Source organism: Nerophis ophidion, linkage group LG01 (genome assembly GCF_033978795.1).
Source record: "Nerophis ophidion isolate RoL-2023_Sa linkage group LG01, RoL_Noph_v1.0, whole genome shotgun sequence".
Lineage (NCBI taxonomy): Eukaryota > Metazoa > Chordata > Actinopteri > Syngnathiformes > Syngnathidae > Nerophis > Nerophis ophidion.
In genome coordinates, this window is record NC_084611.1 from 26,742,486 (window position 1) to 26,760,567 (window position 18,082).

The 18,082-nt window shown below is 38.9% G+C and overlaps 2 protein-coding genes across 13 annotated transcripts in view; one reads left to right on the forward strand and one right to left on the reverse strand.

The window, feature by feature from the left end:
- Positions 1–687, forward strand: part of LOC133552699 (intracellular hyaluronan-binding protein 4.S-like) — a 19,501-nt gene extending 18,814 nt beyond the window's left edge. The window contains exon 8 of the mRNA XM_061900108.1: positions 532–687. Within this exon, the coding sequence (XP_061756092.1) occupies positions 532–600 (69 nt within the window). The 3' untranslated portion in view covers positions 601–687. The remainder of the gene's footprint in view (positions 1–531) is intronic.
- The window catches only part of cdc14b (cell division cycle 14B), a 24,420-nt gene extending 7,017 nt beyond the window's left edge, over positions 1–17,403 (reverse strand). For 2 of the 12 annotated variants that reach the window (XM_061900061.1, XM_061900070.1), the window contains exons 1-11: positions 17,023–17,398; positions 16,138–16,228; positions 13,599–13,674; positions 8,178–8,270; positions 8,008–8,084; positions 7,733–7,799; positions 7,507–7,657; positions 7,202–7,432; positions 3,713–3,851; positions 2,879–3,044; positions 2,721–2,815 (exon numbers count right to left, since the gene is read on the reverse strand). In XM_061900061.1, coding sequence (XP_061756045.1) covers positions 2,721–2,815; positions 2,879–3,044; positions 3,713–3,851; positions 7,202–7,432; positions 7,507–7,657; positions 7,733–7,799; positions 8,008–8,084; positions 8,178–8,270; positions 13,599–13,674; positions 16,138–16,228; positions 17,023–17,134 — 1,298 coding nt within the window. In that variant the 5' untranslated portion in view covers positions 17,135–17,398. Of the gene's footprint in view, positions 1–2,720; positions 2,816–2,878; positions 3,045–3,712; positions 3,852–7,201; positions 7,433–7,506; positions 7,658–7,732; positions 7,800–8,007; positions 8,085–8,177; positions 8,271–13,598; positions 13,675–16,137; positions 16,229–16,307; positions 16,954–17,022 lie in introns of those variants that run through there. The other 10 variants (XM_061900046.1, XM_061900004.1, XM_061899994.1 and 7 more) reach the window with 9 other exon arrangements.
- Between the last annotated feature and the right edge of the window lie 679 nt (positions 17,404–18,082).

An 18,082-nucleotide genomic window follows, 5' to 3' on the forward strand; every position in this document is an offset into this window, starting at 1 on the left:
TTCAACGTAAATCTGATTGCCGACCGGATTCAAAAAAACAAAAACCCATTACAAATGTGTTACAGTACACCCTCCTTTATTGCTGTTAGTTGGTTCCAAGCCTTAAATATTTTCATAGAGCATAAAAAACTGTTTAACTTCTAAATATTTTTTTTACATTATGCGAGCCCTCTAGGCATGAAACACTTACATAGTCCCCTTTATACTCATTTAATCGAATATATAATAATTCCTTGATACGATAATAGCGTGCTTTGATTGGTTTGGTCTCATCCACTAATCATCAGTACTATTACATTGATATTTTTTAGTTGATTTCATCATTTTTATGTTTAATTAACCCCCAAAATACATAAAACATGCTTAAAAAAACACTAACAAAATCTGCCACAGAGTGAAGCTGCAAATTTTAAAGCTTGATTTGACGAAGGACAACTAACTGTACCTAAATCTTAACTTGTATAATCACATTGCTGTTTGAGCAACTAAGCAATTCACTTGTGAAAATTAAACCCACATTTGTGCTCTTAGGACAGAGTGAAAGATGTGAAGGAAGGTCCATACATGGGCGTGTCTACAACAGGAAGTGAACCCACATGATGTCACATCAACCGTGAGTGAAGCGTGATACCCCCTTTTTCCTTTACCATAAAAAAACAAACACTCTAAAACCTCTACAAATTTAAATGAAATAAGGTAAACCTATTTAAACCCGTTAAATAAAAATTATCCTAAGAATCTTAAGAAGCCAGGAGAAAATCTGTTTATTCAGCCAATTAAAGTATATTAAGAGTGTGTGTAATATATATATATATAAATTTATATAAAAATACTTTGTTGAAAGATTTCAGTTTGTACCAGTACTTTTAAGCACGTTCATACTGTGATAATGACAACTCATTCATCCATTAATTTTTCTAAACTGGTGATAATAAATTTAATTCAACTTCATTCATGTAATATAACAACACAAACTGAATGCAACTCACAGCTACTGAGTTGCATGTGTGTATTATCTGCACATTGCTATGATATGTTGTACATTAGCGATGGGCGATATGGCCTAAAATCTATATTGCGATGTGTATTGCAGCCACCTCCGATAACATATCACCATATATTATTTTGTACGTAAAATGAGGATTCAATTAAAACGGGTTACAAAAGGCTCCTAATTTGGCTGATGACGTCTGCGTAAAGATTTTACGTCATTTCCTGTTGAATTGCTTTTTCACAACTATTACTAATTTACTGCTAGTATCTATTTACTTTGTTGCAACATGGTTCTATCAACGCTTCTGTTAAATTGTAATAAGCACTAGTTTTGAGTGATACAAAAAATGTGGGTCTTGATCCAATACCAAGTGATTACAGGGTTATTGGTTATGTCAATGCTGAAACCTAAAATTGCAATAATCATTGATCCAATTTTTTATAAAAAATACAATCAGACAAAAAACACAGGTTGGTGATGTAACAATATCAATACAATATTTTAATTATTTCCTACTATTAGCTCTAATTTGAATCCCTTTATTTCTGCCCTTAAAATGCATCGATGTCCAAATAATTATTTCCTAAGTTTGTAAATAACAACAAAACTATCAATCAAATCATTGTGGTTTCGACTATATATGTGCCGGCTCTTCTACTTGGTATCGTTGGAGTCGATATTTGTTTGAATCCAACCCTTTTGTTTACATTCAAGAGTGATGGCTTGTGTTAGCGATTAGCAAGGCTTATTATATCCTCCTACAATAAGAAGTATGTTTAGCTATAGTATCGACTATAAATGGCTCTTATACTTGGTATTGTTGCAGTCGGTATTTGTTTGAATCCACCCTTTTTGTTTACATTCAAGAGTGCTAGCTTGTGTTAGTGATTAGCAAGGCTTACTGTATCCTCTTACAACGTGAAGTATGTTTAGCTATTCCTCGTCGAGTGATAGCTCGGCACACAGTTGGTGTGCCGCCATGGAGGCGGAGGCGATGATTGCTCATTTAGGAAGTGGCTTGGCAATGTGGAAAGATGTTAGCTGCTAGTCAGGATTCTACGTTGCATTGGGCATATGTTTGTTCTCTTGTGGCTGTCAAATTTTCAGGACGCAACTACAATGTGTCAACAATATGCATTATCACGATAAAACGATTTAGTTGCGTTGTAATAACCCGGTGTTACAGCCCTTACTTTTATTTCTGTGCCATTTCAGAATAGCAGGAACCTCTAAGCATTCGCACGCATTTTCTGTTTCATCGTTCTTCTCTGTAATATAGTACTAAATGGCACAGGGACACCTACAAACTCCTATTTCAAATAAGTTATTTACACTCTCCAGTCTTTCATTGATTGCAAACATCCCAAGAGACTGACAGTTCCAAATTAATTTGGCTTCCTACTTTTACACCTGAACACCGCAAATCACTTCCCAAATCACTCCGTCCTCATGCTTGACATATTAATCACCACTAATAGATTATAGAGTGGCTTATATTCCCCCTAGTCTTGAATTAAAATTTATTCCAAAGAACCAACTAAGATGTATAAGAGGAGGAACACTACACAGCCCCTTAGCTCATCAGGAAAGCTACACTATTACAATGCAACGTGCCCTTCAGGGGATCGTCTAATTACATGGTAAACATGGCAGCATCATCCCTACCTTCATTTTTGAGTCAATTGATCTGGTGCGCGTAACAGTTTTTGTCCACGGTGGTACTTACGATAATGAACTGGAGGATCTGGCCTGCCTCTGGCTTTTCAGGGCTCGCAGTTTGTCGCCCTGCGTCAGGCCGTTACGTTCTTCGTCATCGTTATACTGCAGAAGAGCACAAGTTTTATAGTTGACATCGTGGCGTATTGTTTCGCTTCCAAAACTTACCAGTTCCAGCTCTCCTTTCTTGGACACCCGGTTCTTGTTGCTGCCGTTAATGGTTATGTCGTCCACTCCGGAGAGGATTCTCGTCACGACCAGTTTATCGTTCTCCCTTTCGCCGAGCATCTTCTCCCGAAAGACGTCTCCCTCAGCCCACAGACTGTTCTGCTTCCTGCCAGACGAGAACATCACAGTACATCAGGTACATAAGATTAGGGATGTGCAAAAAAAGATTACAACAACCAGCCAAAAGTTAGTTCTCTTGTGGCATTTGATTTAGTTTCAACCAGTGGACCTTTGAGAGAAGGCCAACGTGTCGTGGGGAGTTAAACCACATCCAGTAGAGCTGCAACGGTTAAATCAATTAGAAAAAAGCTTTAAGTTATATATTGTTGGTACTGTATATGTTTAATGAGTGTAATAATTGATCAAATCTGGACTGTATGGACTGCCTGGCACTTTGAAATACGTGAGCATAGTTTCCGCACCAGTGCTGCAATAGAGAGCATATGAGTTCCTATATTTTGTGTTATTGACACAAATTTAAATGTTGCAATTTGAATGTTGCTTATGTGCATTTATTTAAAACACAAATGAAAGTTATAGTAAGAAGAAAAATTAAATGTATTATCTTATTTCAACTATTTTCCCTAAAATACGCATTAGGGAACTAATTCGATAGAATACTTGATTACCTAAATAAATAGCTCTAACATCTAGGCACTGACACAACTCCAAGCAACATTATTCCGCTTCATACAACACTAACATGGAAAAAGGAGCTCATGACTTTCAGACAAACCAAGAACTGAGATGTTGAAGTAGCTGCCATGCACTTACTCTTCAACAAAGTTCTGCTGAGGCCCGATGATGGACCCTGGGCGACAGATCCGTATCCAAGCAATCACCTCTGCCGCCGTCATGCAGTAATGCTTCATCATGTAGCAGCCAATCAGAGTGCCAGTGCGCCCCAATCCCGCTGAAATGCACCGGAAAGGTGTGAAATTACAGCATTAGTCAAGATAGGGCGCAGAACTGTACTTTAAATTAAAAGGACTACAGATGGGAATTAGCATTAAGTGTCCGCCCTGAGATCGGTAGGTCGTGAGTTACCAAAGACTATAAAAATGGGACCCATTACCTCCCTGCTTGGCACTCAGCATCAAGGCTTGGAATTGGGGGTTAAATCAATCCATCCATCCATTTTCTACCGCTTATTCCCTTTAGGGTTGTGGGGGGCGCTGGTGCCTATCTCAGCTACAATCGGGCGGAAGGCGGCCCACACCCTGGACAAGTCTCCACCTCATCGCAGGGCCAACACAGACAACATTCACACTCACATTCACACACTAGGGACCATTTAATGTTGCCAATCAACCTATCCCCAGGTGCATGTCTTTGGGGTTAAATCACCAAAAATTATTCCCAGGCGCGGCCACCGCAGTTGCTCGCTGCTTCCCTCACCTCCCAGGGAGTGATCAAGGGTTATGGGTCAAACGGAGAGAATAATTTCGCCACACCTTTGTGTGTGTGTGTGTGTGTGTGTGTGTGTGTGTGTGTGTGTGTGTGTGTGTGTGTAACAATCATGGGTACTTTAACTTTATTATGCTAAATCTTGTGCAGCCATTTTTTTAATTTAACTGCAGATTGTCCTTTTAAATAAAATTATACCTCAATACCTTACACTTCAGGAACTTTTACTGTATGCCAGTTCTCATGAGAGAATACCATAGAAATAAAAAAACTTGGTTAAACTTTATAGTTGGGGTGTCCCGATCTGATGTGGATATTGGTATGATTGCAGCAAACAAAAAAAGTATCGGACTATATTGGCTTGCGTCTAAAATCTCTGATAGAAGCAGTCCTGCAGCGTGTTAATTTGTGAAAAGCCAGGTAACATCTAAATGTCCTGCAATTGCTTGTATTCCGTCGCTTGACTTTTTCCCGGAAGCGAAAAACAGTGGTGGTCGATCAAGCTACGATGGCTGTTGTACAACAAGCAGGGTGCAAACTATCTCAACACAAAACAGGCATGAATCTTCCTGCTTATACCAGCAAAAAATTTAACTAGGCAATGGAATGGATCTCTCTCTCTAAAGATTTGTCGAGCGATATCAAGGATTATACATCGGTCGCTTTCCCAGACATATCTATTGAGCTACAGACGATATTTTACTCGACATAACAAATGCAAAGTTGGAAAAGCATGGAGGTCCACAACTTATTTTCGTGTGACTGGGTCAAGGAAATTGGTATCAAGGTGCACGGCAAACGTGAAATACAAATAATATCAAGATAATACTTAAATGGGAGATAATAAAGGATATAAAAAAAACAATCTTTAACGAAGTGATCACTGCAAAACTCATGCATTCTTGAACTTTGCTCACTTGGACTGGAGTGTGTGCTACTTTTTTCTTCATCGTTTCCTAAAATCTTACACTTTTTCGCACTTTTCTGATAACCTCTAAATGGCGTATTGTACCCCATTGGGAACAGAGCTAGCTTGTCACCATGCATATATAATGGGCGGGGGTATGAGCCGGATATGAAATCAGTAAAATTCAAGCAATAAGCAAACAAGGTTGGTCTACTCTTGTATTTTATGAAGTCATTTACAAAAGGTAAACATTGTAAGTTATAGGCCACTGTGACCTCGCAGTTACAAAACAGCTAAGCACACAAACGTAATAATTGTCTTTAATTGAACAATATTGCAGTCTAAAACACATTTTTCAGTATAAACAAGTAAAAATAATTATAGTTGCATATTGTAGGTACGTCTCCTTTATATTAGAAAATATCCAGTAACAAATATGTCTGCATCATTCAGTTTACTCTATCGTAAGCTTAACTGAATTAATTAAGTGTCCATGAGGTGTCACCAAAAACAAAACAATTACTATGCTACTTCAACTTAATAATAGCGACACTCCATTCCAGACATCCATCCATCCATCCATTTCCTACCGCTTATTCCCTTTTGGAGTCGCGGGGGGCGCTTGCGCCTATCTCAGCTACAATCGGGCGGAAGGCGGTGTACACCCTGGACAAGTCGCCACCTCATCGTAGGGCCAACACAGACAACATTCACACTCACATTCACACACTAGGGCCAATTTAGTGTTGCCAATCAACCTATCCCCAGGTGCATGTCTTTGGAAGTGGGAGGAAGCCGGAGTACCCGGAGGGAACCCACGCATTCACGGGGAGAACATGCAAACTTCACACAGAAAGATCCCGAGCCTGGGATTGAACCCAGGACTGCAGGACCTGGGTATTGTGAAGGAGACGCACTAACCCCTCTGCCACCGTGAAGCCCCCATTCCAGACAAGTATTAATAAATAGGTTAGTGTTTTTCATACCAACTATTCTCTAGTTTCACTTGATCAAGCATTTTTAGTATTCTGCACTACAAAATAATCAGTGTGTATGATTAGTGCTAGGATCGTATTGGATCAATATCCGCATCGGCCAATATTCAAGGCTCAAATCGTATTAGAAGTGAAAAACTTGTATCAGGGCACCCCTAATTTAGAGTCGTCAGTGTACAGCTTGTATAGCATTTATATATATACTACACACTTAAAATCAGTCAACACTGCAGGTCGGAATCTTTGGCCACCTCACGATTTGATTACGATTCAGGAACTACGATTTAATTAAAAATTTAATATTGATGTATCTTTAATGTATATTGATGCAGTTTTACATTTCTTTCCCTAAATAAGCGTTTATCACTTGTAACTTAAAAAAACAGTGCATTTGCAATAAAAACAGTTAAATTAATTCTCACATTTATTAAATTCATGTAAATGTGTGTAAAACGGGAACGTAAGTGCCCTATAATAAAGGAGCCGGCTTGCTCCCTCGGTTAGGTGGCTTGCTTCAGTCAGCCAAATTTTAGAACTGTCTGCATTACTTTATTTACAATAAATAAATAGATTATCAATGTTTACTAATCTATTTTATAATCGCCCATGTCCGAATTGCGATGCATTTGGAAATCGATTATTCCCCCCAACTCTAGTCAACACACATACATTATTGTCAAAATAGCTGACAGCACAAGGAAGTAGCAATATAATCCTATTTAAAGTCTAGCTTGGTTGTGACAGTGTCAGTCTGGGGCTGCATGAGTGCTGCCAGATTGCACTGGGGTTCATTGAGACAATTTAGAAACACATTTTCAGATGTCAGGACATCTAAACTGTTGTTCAATCTGCACATTGACTACTTGAAGTTACTATTGCATTGTCCTTTATCAGAAAGTGGTTGCTGAAATGCTAAGGATGCTAACTGAATATGTTATCCAATCAGTTCCATACCTTTGCAGTGGACGGCTATGACTCCCTCCGCGTTCTCACATATATTGAGGAACTTCCTGACAATGGTGTCGTTGGGCGTGCTCCCGTCCACAAAGAAGAGGTCGTGATGTTCAAAGCCCGAATCTGTGAAGCGCCGGGCATCATACATCTTTTTGTTGAGTCGCACAATATTGGTGATGTTGTGTTGCCTAAAATAAGGGATGTAGGCCTCAGGAGCGTGCAGAGGGTAGCCTGAAGTAACAAATTTGTGTTTTAAGGTGACAGTTGCTATAATTAACAGTTGATGCGCTATACACCAGACGTACCGTTCTCGATTTTGCTTTTGGGATGAGGCCCACTAAATGCAAGGAATTTCCCCGGAATGATCCAGTTTAAATCGCCATTTTCCGCCCTCTCATAGTGCTCGTATTCCTCCAAATCAAAGTTGGAGAAGTCCAGCCAGCCGTACTGCAGCGCCTGGCGGAGGGAAATCTCATTAGGAGTGTGACTCTGCAAAACAGCAGACGAATGAGTGGTAGAACGGAAACGTACCTTGTGAACAGCACGGAGGCAGTCCAGGATGTTTAGATTGTACATGCAGGTTCCAAACGAGGCATCTCTGAGAAACACCAGTTTGATTTTTATTTATCTTAGCAACAGATTCTCCAGCCTTATAATGACCCAAATCCTTCGTATGCCGACATACAATTTAAAAAATTATAGCATATTTTAGTATTTTGAGCAACCTTACATTGCAATAGATAGTGCAGGTGTACCTAATATTGCTCTGAAACTTTTGGACTTGCAACAAATACACTCTTGTTTACCTGAATGGAATGTATGTGCAGTTCTTGGACACCAGTAGACTGTAGGCCTCATCTGGTGTCATATTCAGGTACATTACCTACACACGCATAAACACACAAATTGTCTTGGTACAGTAGGTGCATAAAACACAGTCGTTATGCACCGTGTATAAAATACTGTTTCCACTCACTGCATACGAGCCTATGAGGTAAGCAGCATTGACTTGTTTCTTCCGATCCCCACAGGTATAAAACACAATCTTCTTCCTTGAAAGTGTAATGGACTGTGCAAAGACATGAATTATATTAAGTCATGTCACAGCAAACTGCATTTCCTTGTGCGGGACATTTTAATCGCATCATTGAAACATGACCTGAGCACAGTATGATTTAAGGCGGCAGCTTTGAACAGCTGCTTAAACAAATGGCACTTACGCATGAATAAAAGGATGTTAATGTATGACGGTTTTATTGGCAATGTACATTTTTTTTAACGAAACAATGACAAGAAAGATATTTTAAAGGTATGTTATACATACAGTTTGGAATTGCAACATTTAATCATGTTATAACTCTTGGTTTAGTAACCAGTAAAAGGTTGCCCGCCAAGAAAAAGTGATGAACATGTCTCATTCAAGCAAAAAGACTCGGGCGTCATAAAAGATGTCACCAGGCCAGTGATGCCAACTCGTCAGTAAGGAAAGTAGCCATTGGCTGTCCTAAAAGTTGCTACATGATGTTATCACCTCACTTGCATAGTTGATAATAAAGGACCGTGTAAGATAAATAAGTAGGGATGTAACGATATTATAAATATAGTACCATCACACCGTGACGTGTGATGGTATTGAACGAAAACTTGGTGAGTGTAGTTTTTTAAACAAACATTTCTCAGAATCCTCTGCGCTGCGCGGTACTGGCAAGGAAGTGAGGCGTGTTCGTACTCACCGTAGATAAAAGGAATTGTTTTTTAGACATTAAATCTGTCCATAACTGGTTGAGTTATGCTGCTAACAAACAGACAAACAATGGGGGGTGTGGGTGAGGGCGGGTGTGAGTGGAGCCTTTTCCAGCTGCACTCGGGTGGAAAGCAGGGCTGGCTGGACAAGTCGCCACTTCGATAAACCATCACACTGAAAAGATATTTGAAACCAGCGAAGCTAAACATCAGAGTGTGAGGTATTTACATTATTAAGTTATATCGTTGGTTTAGTTTTCTGAGAAACATTTCCCAGACTGATATAAAAGAATGACCACTGTAGAGGACACTGCTTCCCATAATGTAAAAGTTGAACAACACTAAATTGTTATTGTTTTACACTTGTAGCACTGGATGTTTACATCAAAGACATTAACTATAACTTATTATTTTAAATATTTTCTTTTTTCCTAAACAAATATTTGCACTTAGAAATACTTGTAGTAATAAACAAGACCGAAACATTTTAACATTGTTTGTGTTGAGTGACATTAAGTGTGTTAATCCCAAACATTCCTGACACTTCATTTCACACTCTGGCATTATAACCAAGCTTTTTTTTGGGACATTTACCACAATTTTATCGTTTTGTTTTTTTTTGTTTTGTTTTTTTAAATCGGCTCAATTACATGAACGATTGGATTGGGACATCGCAGTGATTTATTTTGTGGATGGGGTGTGGGTCTCCTCTCAGCTCTGACTGCTGCACAAGGCTAATGGCAACCTGGCCGCTTGTGAGGAGGTAATAAATGCTATAATTTCGGGATGTACCTATCCCATTTGGATATTAGTCCGATAGCAGCACAAAAACAAGTATTGGTTGATATGGGCTTGCATCTAAAATCTCTGATATTAGCTCCAATAGAAGATGTACTTGTGCAAAGCTAGACAGTCAGTTTGCATCTAAATGTCCTCCAATAGGCACACAAGTTTCATCTTTAGTGAAGTCAAAAAGGTAATCATGCCAGGCTATACTGTGTGCTACTAGGAATTAGCAGCTACTGCACAACAGCTAAGCACACAAGCTAGGCATACGTAATGAGAGTCCTTAATTGAACAATATTGCAATCTAAAACATGACATTTGTCAACAAATATCAGATATTTATAGTTGCAGTGTCTGGATCATTTAACTTGCTGGGCCATGCCCTGAATTTAATGAGTTATTGTTACCACTCGGTGTCACCAAAACACAAACATTCCACTTCAAAATCCTAAATCTGCCATAAGGTTAATTGTTTTCATAACTACTAGGGTTGTGGGAAAAAATCGATTTGAATTTGAAACGCGATTGTCACGTTGTCCAATTCAGAATCTATTTTTTTTTTTACCAATCCAACAAAACAATACACAGCAATACCATAACAATGCAATCCAATTCCAAAACCAAACCTGACCCAGCAACACTCAGAACTGCAATAAACAGCAATTGAGAGGAGACACAAACACGACACAGAACAAACCAAAAGTAGTGAAAAAAAAATAAATATCAACAACAGTATCATTAGTTATAATTTCAGTATACCAGTGATTAAAAATCTCTCATTGACATTATCATTAGACATTCATATAAAAAAAAAAAACAATAGTGTCACTGTGGCTTACACTTGCATTTCATAAGCTTGACAACCCACTGTGTCCAATGTTTTCACAAAGATAAAATAAGTCAAATTTTTGGTTAATTTAATAGTTGAACAAATTTACATTATTGCAATCAGTTGATAAAACATTGTCCTTTACAATTATAAAAGCTTTTTAAAAAAAATCTACTACGCTAACATTTCAAACAACAAAATAATAAAACTATGATCCCTGCTGATATCATACAAACCCCGTTTCCATATGAGTTGGGAAATTGTGTTAGATGTAAATATAAATGGAATACAATGATTTGCAAATCATTTTTAAACCATATTCAGTTGAATATGCTACAAACACAACATATTTGAAGTTAAAACTGATAAACATTTTTTGTTGTTGCAAATAATCATTAACTTTAGAATTTGATGCCAGCAACATGTGACAAAGAAGTTGGGAAAGGTGGCGATAAATACTGATTAAGTTGAGCAATGCTCATCAAAAACTTATTTGGAACATCCCACAGGTGTGCAGGCTAATTGGGAACAGGTGGGTGTCATGATTGGGTATAAGAGCAGCTTCCATGAAATTTTAAGTAATTCACAAACAAGGGTGGGGCGAGGGTCACCAATATGTAAGCAAATTGTCGAACAGTTTTAGAACAACATTTCTCAACGAGCTATTGCAAGGAATTTAGGGATTTTACCATCTACGGTCAGTAAAATCATCCAAAAATTCAGAGAATCTGGAGAAATCACTGCACGTAAGCGATGATATTAAGGACCTTTGATCCCTCAGGCGTTACTGCATCAAAAACCGACATCAGTGTGTAAAGGATATAACCACATGGGCTCCGGAACACTTCAAAAAACCACTGTCAGTAACTACAGTTGGTCGCTACATCTGTAAGTGCAAGTTAAAACTCTACTATGCAAAGCGAAAGCCATTTATCAACAACACCCAGGAACGCCGCCGGGTTAGCTGGGCCCGAGCTCATTTAAGATGGAGTACTGCAAAGTGGAAAAGTGTTCTGTGGTCTGACGAGTCCACATTTCAAATTATATTTGGAAAGTGTGGACGTGGTGTCCTCCGGAACAAAGAGGAAAATAATCATCCGGATTGTTATAGGCCCAAAGTTCAAAAGCCAGCATCTGTGATGGTATGGGGGTGCATTAGTGCCCAACGCATTGGTAACTTACACATCTGTGGAGGCACCATTAATGCTGAATGGTCCATACAGGTTTTGGAGCAACATATGTTGTCATCCAAGCAACGTTATCATGGACGCCCCTGCTTATTTCAGCAAAACAATGCCAAGCCACGTGTTACAACAGCGTGGCTTTGTAGTAAAAGAGTGCGTGTACTTTTCTGGCCCGCCTGGATTCCAGACGTGTCTCCCATCGAAAATGTGTGGCGCATTTTGAAGCGTAAAATACGACAACAAGACCCCGTTGGAACAACTTAAGCTGTACATCAAGCAAGAATGGTAAATAATTCCACTTTCAAAGCTTCAACAATTAGTTTCCCCAGTTCCCAAACGTTTGGAGTGTTGTCAAAAGTAAATGTGATGCAACATAGTGGTGAACATGCCCTTTCCCAACTACTTTTGCAGTGCTGCAGCCATGAAATTCTAAGTTAATTATTATTTGCAAAAAAAAAAACAAAGTTTACGAGTTTGAACATCAAATATCTTGTCTTTGTAGTGCATTAGATTGAATATGGGTTGAAAAGGATTTGCAAATCATTGTATTTCGTTTATATTTACATCGAACACAATTTCCCAACTCATATGGTTTGTAGATTAAACTTGGTTTCGGCCAACACTTAAGACTTGACTATCAGTATTGTGTTGGAAACTAGATGAGGCAATTTCTGAAGGAATTGTGTGTGAATGCTTCAATGGTGAAGTTCAACTGAAATCCTGGATTTTTATTTTTTTAGAATTGTAGAAGTACAGCACATAATTCCCAAACAGGGTGAATATTTTGAAGTTGTAACAGTTGGAATCAGATGAAAAATGTGGGAGTCGTGGAACTTTGAAGAAAATCCCATTGATTTCAAAGGGAGTTTCCCCCAAATTTGGGAATTTTGTGAAAAGCAGGAATTTTTTTGAAAATTGTAAAAAACTTGAATGGTCTGAATGAGTTCAAATGATTGGTGTTGTAATGTTTCAAATCGGTCAAGAAATTTTTAAGTGGTAACAAGTTGAATTGAGAAATTGTATTACGGAATTCCTGGAATTTTGGGATAACTGGGAATTTTTCCAGTTCAAAAAACAACTTTTTGTCCTCACTGAGAGGAAGGATTTGACAGTAGAACGGTTGAGATGCGTAGAAAAATGTGGAAGGAGTAGTCGCCAGAAAAAAGGGTGTAAATAGGGCTTTGGAAAACCAAGAATTCTGGAAAATCCTGGAATTTTTTTGAACTTGGGAAAAAATGTAGTTTAAATTTCCAGGATGGTTAAATGTTTTGAAGGTGGAATGGTTTAAAAAATGTGGAAATGGCGGAAGTTTGAAAAAAGGCCAATACATTTTGAATGGGAAAAATGTCCTGTAAAACCTGGAATTCTGGGAAATTTTGGAATTTGTCAAGGCAAATCCTGTGTTTCCCTTATAGGCTGAACAGTTTGAATTTGGAACGGTTTGAATCGGGTGAAAAATGTGAAAAATAAAGCGCGCCAAAATCTGGAGAAGTTGAAGAAGTTTAAAAAAATACATGAAATTTGGTGTATCATATGTGTGAATGTTTTGGAGCATTTACACAATTAAAAGACGTTTGATTTGTTGCTAGTGTTTAAACGGAGTTGGAATGTTGCCAAGTTGGCAACACTGCTCCATGCTGACTGTGCATAATTACCTTTTCTACACTTGCATAATAACAAGTCAAACTGTTGTGTGATGCATCTTTACACACACATATACCCCTCACATTATGCTTTCTTCATTCAAACTGTGTGATTTATTGTTCTTGCATCCTACTAAAAACAACAGTTACGTATTATTTACACTCTAATGCATGCTAGATACGGTTTTTCCCCACCCCTGTGTCCTTGTTACCTTGAGTTTCTTTGTCAGTTTGCAACAGAAGCGATAAAGCATGGCCAGGTTGAGGGGGCCAAAGTCTGCATAGAAGCTGAGCAAGCAGAAAAGTCAAGTTATTCAAAAACACACACACACACTTCTAAGAATATGCACTGTTTTACAGTTGTCTAATGCAAATCTGTGGAAATGTGCATAGAGCAGGGGTGTCCAAAGTGCGGCCCGCGGGTTATTTTTTAACGGCACATTTTAAAGGCCTACTGAAACCCACTACTACCCACCACGCAGTCAGAGTTTATATATCAATGATGAAATATTAACATTGCAACATGTGCCAATACGGCCTTTTTAGTTTACTAAATTGCAATTTAAAATTTCCCGGGAGTTTGACGTCACGGGCTGTTAGGAATACGAGCGCTGCGCACACACACAGCTAAAAGTCGTCTGCTTTAACGGCATAATTACAAAGTATTTTGGAGGTCTGTGTTGCTGTATCTTTTGCAATTTGTTCAATTAATATTGGAGAAGTCAAAGAAGAAAGACGGAGTTGGGAAGCTTTAGCCTTTAGCCACACAAACACACCGTGATTCCTTGTTAAAAATTCACGGAGGTGAAACTTTACTATGGATCAGAGCGGACATGGATCCCAACCGAATGTCAACCAGCAGGTTTCGGTGAAAAAATTGTGGTTAAAAAGTCGTTTTTTACCGGATATCAGCTGAGCTTGTGCCGCCCATACAGCTGCCGTCGACTTCCCTGAGACACTGCGCGTCAACACCCGGCCGTGGACGTACACTTCCGACTATCAGGTACAGTTAAACTCACTAAAACACTAGCAACGCAATAGAAAGATAAGGGATTTCCCAGAATTATCCTAGTAAAGGTCTCTAAAAACAAATGAATCGGTCTCAATCCAATGGCGTTTTTTTTTTTAGTTTTTGCTTTTTCTTTTTTTTTCTAGTCCGTCGCTATCAATATCCTCAAACACGAATCTTTCATCTTCGCTCAAATTAATGGGGAAATTGTCATTTTCTCTGTCCGAATAGCTGTTTTTGTTGGAGGCTCCCATTAAAAACAACGTGAATATATGAGGAGCCATCAACATGTGACGTCATCGTTTGCGACTTCCGGTAGAGGCAGGGCTTTTCTCCAGTTGCAAACTTTATCGTGGATGTTCTCTACTAAATCTTTTCAGCAAAAATATGGCAATATCGCGAAATGATCAAGTATGACACATAGAATGGACCTGCTATCCCCATTAAAATAAGAAAATCTCATTTCAGTAGGCCTTTAAGAATACAATTGAAAAATATTAAAAACATAAAAAGTGGTATAAAAGAGCAAACAGGTGAAATGTAATACGAAATTGTTGCAATGCTTATTACTCTTATAACACGCAGCTGGCATGCAGGGTGTTTCTTTCTTTAAAAAATAATAATGAATCAAAATCAATGTCATTTTGAATTATTGACCTATTCAAGGCTTCGATTACGTCCCAATAAATATTCCACTTAGAAATATTTTTTGGGGAAAATGTTGCATATTTTTTGTTTTGCCATATAAAAAACTGAGCTGTTTTTTTTTAAAAGAAGGACCTAAAACATACATACAAAAAACGTAAACAACAATAAAACTTAAAATTGACAGATCTATCTGAAGTTATAAATAAATGATAAATGGGTTGTACTTGTATAGCGCTTTTCTACCTTCAAGGTACTCAAAGCGCTTTGACACTACTTCCACATTTACCCATTCACACACACATTCACACACTGATGGAGGGAGCTGCCATGCAAGGCGCCAACCAGAACCCATCAGGAGCAAGGGTGAAGTGTCTTGCTCAGGACACAACGGACGTGACGAGGTTGGTTCTAGGTGGGATTTGAACCAGTGACCCTCGGGTTGCGCACGGCCACTCTCCCACTGCGCCACGCCGTCCCTTTGTTGATCTCGAGATTATTGTGCTAAAAGTAAACAGTGAACAAAAATGTCAAATTTATTTTTCAACACTTTAATGAGTAGGACACTTTTGGATCCCCAATTATTTTAGTGTGATTTGTTTTTAAGTGTCATTGCTCAAAAAATAATAATGAATCAAAATCCAAGATTAAGGCTCCAATTATATAATTTCAAATATTCCACCTAAAAATATTAATGGGTGAAAATATTGCATATTTTGTGGTTTTTCCATTTTTTTTCTTTAATGTTGATCTAGAGATTTAAAAATAATTAAAATAGTAATACTGAATAATGACACATTTTTTATATTTTTTGTGACCAAAACCCTTTGGGGTCCCCGGGATCATAACTGAGTGGAGGCCTAAATGTATTTTTTTAATCTATATATTGCATTTGTTTTTAAAATAATTAAATAAGAAAATGGCCCCCGCTTGCTTTGATTTTTCAGTGTGCGGCCCTCAGTGGAAAAAGTTTGGACACCCCTGGCATAGAGCATTGATGACAGAAGTTGCAATTTGCAGAAAGTATACAATTGCCCTCAGTGCTGCTTGAGTGCCATCAATGGGCCAAACACAAGGTTAAAATGTCATTGACTTACTTTTCATATGCCAACTCTTCATCAATGCAGAAATAATGTCGCTCGGTCGTGCTTTTCAGCTTTTGCTGAAGGATGGCAAAATACAGTTGATCTAAAAATGAAAAAAAAAAGGTGGGAGGAGGAAGTTACTTTAAGAAGATTACTTTTTCTTTTTGCAGGCTCAAACTCACCTTCGATGATCTCAATGCATCTTGACAAAACATCCTCTCCTTTCATGTTGGCCGGAGCTCTTTTAAACATGTTCGTCACAAGAACGTACGCATACTTACACACAAAAAATATACTTAATGTTTTATGAACTTTTCGCGTTGCTGTTAGTGTCGAAGGTCTAACTTTGCCCTTCTCAAAAGTCGTCTTGGTCGAAGGAAGGCGGTGTGTGAATAAAGTGCGCACTATGCTAAAAAGTGAGCTCCACCCATCTTCAGCCAGCGCAAAAAGCCATTGGTAGAAGCAGATTCAAAACTTGACACAATTGGAAGACGATAGTGCCAATCACGCTTTAGTCCCGCCTTTTTTAGTTTAAAGTTCTGCTGTTCTGACACACGATAGGCTGTGGCAAGGTTACCAAGGCGGATGCTGCATTTGACATCAGCCAACCACAATCGAGGTTTTTTTTACTTCTCGACTGGAGTAAAGGATGAAGGACATGGAAGTAGTCGTGCAAATGCAATACAGTATAACAAATAATCACTATTTCGACGTATTATTTTTAATTATGTGTTTTAAACGCCAACATGACAAACCGTGCTGTTTAATAGACATACAGCAACAGACGTTTTCGCCACAGAAAACAAATCACAGCACGTCCATTGTTTAAAAAATGGTTAACGATGTTACACATGTAAAAGTTGACATTGTTCGTCGCGCCGCCACTTTTTACTTTACCTGAAATCTCAATGTAAATATCCGAGTTTGGCTCCGCCTCTGAGCCGCGTATAGCTGCGCAGCGCTTCTTCCTCCTCGACTCCACTCGGCTCCTGTCGCTCTTCCGCTTCATGTCGCCTTTCAAGGCTGCAGCACGGTGGACATGACGCGTCTTCCCGCAGGGCCCGCTTTTGTTGCGGCGCTATAATGCAGCCATGTCCTCTCCGGATGATCTGCGTGTAGTGCACCGATGTCCACTGTGTGTCTCCTTTGGTGGTGGTGGTTAGTGTTGGTGGTGACGTGCACACATGCAGGGGCAGGTTCAATGCCGCCATGCAAGGCTGGTGACATCATCAGCTGTACCATACCTCATAGATGTGGCATTATTAACACATGTATTTTTTTTAAGGCGATAAGACAAAAGCCATTCTCAAACAATACATTAATGTGCACATTTTATTTCACTGGCTTTTTGGATTTTTCAAATTGTATAGCCCCTAAACCAGGGGTCGGGAACCTTTTTGGCTGAGAGAGCCAAAAAGCCAAATATTTTAAAATGTATTTCTGTAAGAGCCATATAATATTTTTTTTAACACCGAACACAACTAAACATGTGCATTTTTAAGTAAGATCAACATTTCTAGAGTATAATAGGTCTCTTATTCTTTGTAATAACATTGTTATTCTGAAGCTAACTATGGAGGGGGCGTGGCCCGTCGGCCTGCAGCGAACTGAGGTGTGCCAGGACCGGCCTCGAAATCAGCGAGAGATGCGTAGATGGGTCACCTGAGCCTTGTTATCTAATCACCTGTTGCTGTGTTATAAGCAGCAGCCAGGAGGAGAGACGGAGTTGGGGCTGGAGCCAGAGCGCGAGCGAGAACAAAAGACGAAAATACAATTGCTGGAAAGCAACTGAGAGACTTATTGAAAAATAAAACAATAGTGTAACCCTGAAACAGGCTCTCATGTCGGTGCTTGGTGGTCTGAAGAACCCCCAGGAGGACAAGCCCCACACTAACCAATAATAAATAAATAACTTCTTAACGCAACTTCTTGAACAGGTGCAGTAGTAAACGGATGG